We start from the raw sequence: 7673 nt of genomic DNA on the forward strand, positions 1-7673 counted from the left end.
TTAAAAAGTAGCACATTCATTATGTCAAACCTTGGAAAAGTATCTATGGATATCCCTGCCCTAATGCCAAAGTAACTGCAACACATTATATGTGTCGCCGTCTGATGTCTATGTCTGGACCACCTGCGTAAAAAGGAGGATTTCCTGCCCGTTAACTTCCTCCCTCGTTTTCTTGTGCTCTTGTCTGTCAGGTTAGAAAAGAAACTCCATGCACTTCTGCTTTTCAGCCAAACTGTAGTATAGTTAAATCGAACAGACTTGTTTGTGCAGATGGTGAGCGTCCTTAACAACGGTCCATAAGGTTTGACAGCGCGGTCCTGTCTGTTCGTATACAGAGGCAGGTGTCGACGTGTTCTGAATGACCAATCAGCAATCGAGTATTCAACAAGCCATGTAATAAGCCCAGATAATGCATCGGTTTCTTTGCCTCGTAGGTAAAAAAAAATCAAGGTCCCACGAGATAGATGCGTCTATAATGTCAAACTAACATTTCGAGGAAAGGCTACAAAGTCAGGTGGTATAAATGATGATAATCAAGTAAAATAATATATATAAACATAACGACATATACATAAAAAGAACAAAGAAAAGGAGGGAGGGGGGGTCGGAGGGTCAGAGGCATTTGAATGACACTGTTGAACAGGTGGTTGGAGTGAATTATTTTTGAATGCGGTGTGGGAAGGAGAGCCTCTGTGAACAAATGAGCATGACAGAATACCTATCGTAGGGACATTAAACTCCGTGAAGCTTCAGTACACACGACCATGACTGGTACGCTGCCACTGAGAACCACGTTGACCTAGAGGATTGAACATAAGTTATGGACCACGAACACACATGGCGTTAGAATCACGGACACCTGCACACAAAACAAGAGGCAGGAGGTGATGCCTCTGTATTATTGGAATACCCAACCCCTGCTGGGCAAAACAGTCCAGGCCCATTAGCACATCATAGAGGAGTCCACATCCCACCGAACAGGCTGCAGCACCACAGACATCAGAGTTACATGATACAACAATAGACAACAATATTATAATCATGTAACAAACAGGCCATCCTTTTATACCCCACATTTAAAGGTCACCTTATGCGCGTGCAAAATCCCTTCCTTACAGGTCTCTAAAACACAAACATGTTCCCCTCTTCTTCCCGTCTCTTCTAACATCACATGTGTTCTCTTCCCATGTTCTTCTACATCAACATGTTCCCCTCTTCTACAATCTCTTCACATCACATGTGACACCCTCTATTATATATATTCACACCACACTGTTCCCCTCTTCTCACTGCTCGTCTAACATCATCACACTCTTCTTCATGTCCTTCTACATCAACATGTGTCCCCTCTTCTTTCAATGGTCTCTTTCTACATTCAACATGTGGTCCCCTTCTTCTCCATGTACATCGTCTTCTACATCCAACACTGTTGTCCCCTCTTCACCCATGCTCATTGTACAACAAAACCTCTTCCTTCATGTCTCTTCCTACATCAACATGTGTCCCCTCTTCTCTTCATGGTCTTCTTCTACATCAACATGTGTCCCCTCTTCCTTCATGTCTCTTCTACATCACATGTGTCCCCCTCTTCCCATCTTCGTTCTACATCAACATGTGTCCCATCCTTCTTCATGTCTCTTCTCTACATCAAACATGTGTCACTCACCACTCATGTGTCTCTTCTTACATTTCTAACCATCTTCTCCATGTCTCTTCACATCACATTTTCTTCATGTCTCTTCTACATTCCAACCATGTGTCCCATCTTCTCATTCAGTCTCTTCTACATCACATTGTGTCCCCTTCTTCTCGCATGTCTCTACATCAACATGTGTCCCTCTTCCTCATTCTCTCACATGTGTCCATATCTTCTACATCAACATGTGTGCCCCTCGTTCCCTCATGTCTCACTCTAACATCTCAACATGGTCCCCCTCTGTGGAAAGAGACTGAAAGTTTCGAGGAACAATATTCTCTCTCTTTGTCCAGATCCCCTATTTCTTATAAAACCTGTCTGGAAATTGAGAATCTGGATCAGATTTTGGACCACCTTGATGATTCTAACGATGTTTTTGGTCCTTGAGTAAACCATTAGCCAATCAGCAAACCAAGGTAACCACCCCCCCCTTATCAACCTGAAATCTCCTCCTAAGAGCACCATTGAGTTCTTTTTTAAACCCACATATCTTCTCAAGAGGGGCGTGGGAGAGGGGCTCCTTTATTTCATCTAAAGTAACAGAATCAGTCAACTTTTGAAACAGGGCTGAAAAAGAGGGATTATGGGTAATGCTGCAATGATCTGTAGGTGTTTGGAGAACAAACACTTCAGAGACATGTTCACTGGATAATATTCGAGACCCATAATATATTGATGAAACACCAGTATAATAGGGGAACCTTTCTAATGTTTGCACAACATCGTTCCTTTACCTGTTGCTGCTCATGCCGGTCTGTGCCACTCTTCATTTTCTGGTGACTGGTAGCCACAGCGCGGGCTTGCTGCAGCAAAGGACCTCTGGATGGCAGGTTGATGTTGAGCGCGACAACCAACGCGGCTAAGTCGGGCTCATCCTCCGGAGGGAAAGGGATGGGGTCCGGCCTGGCCGATTACTTTAAAAGAGTGAAATGGCATTTCTTAAAATTTCACAAAAAGTAATAACTGATTTTAACTTCCACTATTTTATTTCTTCATTCTCTGGCAAGTCTTAAAATATACTGTCTGTCGGAGAGGAGGAGCCTGGGGGATTCAGACGTTTCCACTAACAAGGTCTGGTAACGGTGCCTTTGGACCTTTGAATTAAAGATGAAAATCCACCATAAAGGAGAAGCCTTAAACAAGTGTGGATTTGGATATGTTTCTACGTGTAAATGTGTATACTAGCCTGGTCTTGGCAGAAAATGTTCGTGGATCCGATGTAAACACTCACAACATTTAAAGAATAAAACAAAGAGGGGAATCCAATAAGAACAACAAGACACAGAGCAATAGCGTAATGCCCCCTACTACTAAGGCAGATCTTACAGCTATAATGCACCTCAAAGTGCATGCGTACGTAGTTGAAACTCTTCCTGACTCATAGGTCAAAATTGCATTTTCTGTTTCCTCCCAGACCTTTAAATAATTCTAAGGTTTCATGACCCTTTTCTGGCTGATACCCCACACATTGCCAATGGAGACAACTATCTGGTCATAAAAATATTAATAAATGTTATTTGTAAAGCAACCTTCAAGTGCTACAAGGGGCGGTAAGTAGAGAACAATCCATAGAATCCTGCTAAAAATAACAAAATGGTCTAAGAAAGACGGGGGACGAAGCGGCAACGACCGTGCCAGCGTCCTTCTCCTGCTTCTCTAATGGAACCAGATCGGCCTCCTTTCCGAAACTAAAATGAATACTGTTTGGGAAAATAACTGAATGCTCCTTTTGTATCAGAAGTAGCCGCCATGATAACAGAGGCCCTACGTAGCTGTGTTACGTACGCCCGGTATGTCTGGCCTACGTAGCTGTGTACGTAGCCGGATGTCTGACTACATGGATGATGCTCATGAGACACTGTGTTGAAGTTATGATGTTCCTAAGGCTGGCATGATGACACAGCCCCTAGAGAGATAGGCTCTATGACTGTCATGTTTATTGCTTACACAGGCCTTAGCTAATCTTAACTAATGTCAGGATACTGCTTTGAACCAGTATTCTTTAGGGGTGTAACGGTTCACAAACTTTTCGGTTCGGTACGTACCTCGGTTTTTAGGTCACGGTTCAGTACGTTTTCGGTACAGCAGAACAAATTCCCACAAAACATAAAATATTTGTTGGAGGGTTTTAATTATTATTAAACTGTGAATAATTTATTCACTCAAATAAATAAAAGATCAAATAAAATAAACATTAAGGTGCAGCATTTCGATGAACTGAAATCATCTGTATTTGAACTGTACTCGTACCTAAGCAGCCTAGTTTGACATTAGGACTTGCTTGTCATTGTATTTTCTTGTTTTTTTAAAGAAAAATGAACTTGTCCACATTGCTTGCTGAAAGGGCAGATCTGCTGGCACTAACAATGTCTCCTGCTGTGGAGAACACCCTCTCGCTAGGGAGCGGTAGCAGATACAGCCAGGTAGCGCTTTGCTAACATGGCAACATAAGGATATTTGCCGTTTGTAATAGCTTTGGCTCGGTCTGAACTTGTTGCGAGTGGTGGAGGCTTAAATGCTAGTGGGAGTTGGGTTTGCACTTCAGTCTTTTTTCTTTTGGTACCGGTGATATTCACGTTCGGGTGATGCCTTTTCAAATGAGTGTGCAAGTTTGATGTATTGCCAGCCGCGTAACCAATTTTAGTTGAACAATGCCGACAAACAGCTTTGGTTCGGTCCACCTGTTCTGACTTCAATGTCCTCAAAATGACTGACTACATTTGAACGCATCCCTGTGACCAGCTCTCATAGTATGCCTCTCGTCCAACGAAATGACTTGGTCGCTCTATGACGCGTTGAACCCAATGTGAGCAAATTACTCTGAATGCTGCGACGCAGCACCGGAGATTACTTCCAAAAAGTTGTTGACGTTCTCAATTTTTTACGTTTAACGTTATATTCGTTCGGTACACTTTGGTACACAAGTGTACTGAACCGAAGGGCCCGTACCGAATAATTTCGGTACGAATACGTATACCGTTACACCCCTAGTATTCTTCCATCTTGTTGACTGTAACACCCTCTCTTGTATATCAGCATATCAAGGACTCTACTCTGGGAACTATTTGTCCCACGCAGCCCTGTGTGTGATGACTACTTCCATTCTTGCAAGGATAATAAATACATGTATCCTGATATTGAAGACCAAGCCGGTGACAAGTGAGATTTTACTAACAAATACTCACTAGTATGGCTTGAACCACATGATTATATAAAACAGATTCGACAAACTCACCGGCCCCTCCGAACTGCTGGAACAGTCCCTGCTGCAGCGAGGCGTTGACGGAGCTGCTGAACTGGCCCTGAACGCCACTCATCAGCGTGGGGCTGCTCAAAGGGACTCTGCCGGGCAGCTTGTTGTCCAGAGGAGCCCCGGGGGACAGGGGGCTGAAGGGACTCGGTGAGGTAGGGGGTTTTCCCGTCATTGGGCTGTTGTACCCTGGTGGGAAGGTGAACTGCTGCTGCTGCTGCTGTGGTTGAGGTGTTGTTGGAGGACCTTTAGTCGGAGCAACGGCCAGGTTCTGCCTCATCAGCAGGACTTTCTGCTGGAACATCTGCCTCTGACGGTGCTGGATGCTGTAGAGCTCCCTCTGACGCTGGGCCAGCATCTGGGCGTTCAGGGGAGGCTGCTGAGAGACACCGTGGAAAAGAGCATGTTACAACTATGAACAGATGTAGGTCATTCGTGTAAAGATGCAATGTACAATATGCTGTGACAACGTTTGCCAATAAAAAGTAAATAAAAATAAAAAAATGAGAAGGGAAACGTTACAGAGAAAGAATTATTGACTTTTCTTCAAAGTAATATACAATACACTTTGGGAGAGCTGCAGCAATTGTAAAAAGACTGGACATTAGAGTGATCATTCGTAAAGATAATATCTCCATTAACATTGAAAATATATATTAATAATAATAATAGATTACAATTGTATAGTGCCTTTTAAGGGACCCAAGGCCGCAGTAGGAGTGGAAGCTGTGATGGGTTAGGGGTCAAAGGCCATGGTGAACAGGTGAGTTTTTAATGAAGACTTGAATATTATATTATATTATAATAATCATGGTGTGATCTGTTCCAGGCTTTATTATCGAGTCTACAGTAGGGCTGAACGATTAATCGATTTTAAATCTAAAATCGCGATTTTAATTGATGCAATTATCAAATCGCAAAGCCTGCAATTTCTTTTAGTTTTTTTTTTCTTCTTGTGTGTCAGTCATCCACACCAATCAGAAGTGCTGTGCTCCACATGTACCAGCCATTGTTAACCAATCAGAAGTGGCCCATTATAGAAGGTGATAGACAGATTGATCCAATCACCTGCCAAGTCTTTTTGAAAGTGCCTGCCCTTTCCAAATGGCTTCCAATGGAGCTCTCCTAGATGGTTTGGTGAAACCATCTGAGTCAGGTTAGTAATGCTCCATCACATGTTTCTATTACAGGGTGAGTCTTAAACTGAAGCTTGACTTTAAAGCAACCCAACGGAAGTTTCATGTAAGTTTAGTTCTTTCACTCGTAGCTCGGGCTGCGGGGGTGCTAGAGACGGGAGCACGTTGATACGACCTTCCTAGCCGGAGATATGGCCGCATTTTACAATAAACTTACATTACTTACGTTGGGTCGCTTAAAAACAAATATCGCAATTCGAATCGCAATCGCAATATTTGTCAGAAAAATCGCAATTCGATTTTTTCCCAAAATCGCGCAGCCCTAGTTCAATGGCATTAAAACGCATACAAACGCTGCTGAAGGTTAATCCAATGTCTGTGTCACTTTGAAATGATTACTGATAATCCATCATAATATTTATGTCAATAAACTGAGTTTTCATATAGAGAGCTGTAACCCAGCTTCCGGTTTTGGGCATGCTGGCTGCGCATCACTCATTCACCAATGGTAATGTTTAGATGGATTTTAGGAACTTCCCCTCAATTCTATTGGCTCTGACGGTTAAAAAGAGGTGTCAATCATCAAAATCGACCAATGGGTTCCAGAGAAATGGAAAATCCACCCAAATGACCGCAGAAGTGTTTTTTCTAAATCTCTCTAAAGAGGTCAAATTTCACTTGTTTTGCATCAATCTTGATACAGGGTACTAATTATATGTTATAGTACGGATTCCTAAAGCTTTTAGTCTACCATCCCATCATTCAAGGGTGGTTTTCACTATAAGTTATGTTTTATTTTTGGACGGACAATATAATTTAATTTGTTTTACTATGTTCAATCTGAATTTACTTTAAAATAAAAAACATCCATATTGATTCTGAATCTTCTACATCCAACTCACAGGTTTGTCATTACTTTGAGAAAAAAGATTATGAATTTAACCCTTTTAGAAGGGAAGATATGGTCATTTGTTCTGGGAATGTCATTTTCGAGCCTGAGACCTGAAAAGTAGGGTTACAGGTTAATCCATGTCTACCTGTCTTTTCATTGACTCCTTGTTTGCAGAGCCTTACACTTGCCGTCTTTTCTGCCTGAAACCGCCTTCAGGTTCAACTTTATACTTGTATTTACCCCTGAGCTTTCTCTCCATTATTCATCCCGCCAAGGCTGCTAACAGCTTGGTAATGTACAGTACTCTTGCCATGTTGTTGAATGACAGTTTTATTTTGGCCTTGAACTCGTGGATTTATTGACTGCAACTTGTCTTGAATCAGGTTATTGGCAGTGCATCTTATCAGTCTGGGAAAGAGGCGGATTCATCTTCGGAGCAAACTACTTGTTGGACTGAATAATGAAAAGCTCCTTTGATGGAGGACTGAAAGCATGATGACGCTACAGCAAACAGAGTCTGCTGCCAAGATACAGTATGATCTGCTGCCAGAGAGGATTTGCTTAACACCTATGTCTTTTCTTTCCGTCTTAAAGAGTGGATTACACCCATTGAAATCCCAAGTTTAGCTTTGAGAGAATACAATGTTGTTCCAGAGAGAAGCAGCCTCTGGATCTTGAATCAGCTGCTGCCAAAACAGA

General features: G+C 42.4%; 1 protein-coding gene across 1 annotated transcript; it reads right to left on the reverse strand.

Moving 5' to 3' along the window:
• Nucleotides 1–2398: 2398 nt before the first annotated feature.
• On the reverse strand, nucleotides 2399–5326 carry LOC104946276 (nuclear receptor coactivator 1-like). The gene is made up of 2 exons (XM_010772063.1): nucleotides 4932–5326; nucleotides 2399–2610 (listed from the first exon to the last, which is right to left on the reverse strand). The coding sequence occupies exons 1-2, from the start codon at nucleotides 5302–5304 to the stop codon at nucleotides 2567–2569; spliced, it is 417 nt and encodes a 138-aa protein (XP_010770365.1). The 5' UTR covers nucleotides 5305–5326; the 3' UTR covers nucleotides 2399–2566.
• Nucleotides 5327–7673: the final 2347 nt, after the last annotated feature.

Source organism: Notothenia coriiceps, unplaced genomic scaffold (assembly GCF_000735185.1).
Source record: "Notothenia coriiceps isolate Sejong01 unplaced genomic scaffold, NC01 NC01_scaffold00010934, whole genome shotgun sequence".
Lineage (NCBI taxonomy): Eukaryota > Metazoa > Chordata > Actinopteri > Perciformes > Nototheniidae > Notothenia > Notothenia coriiceps.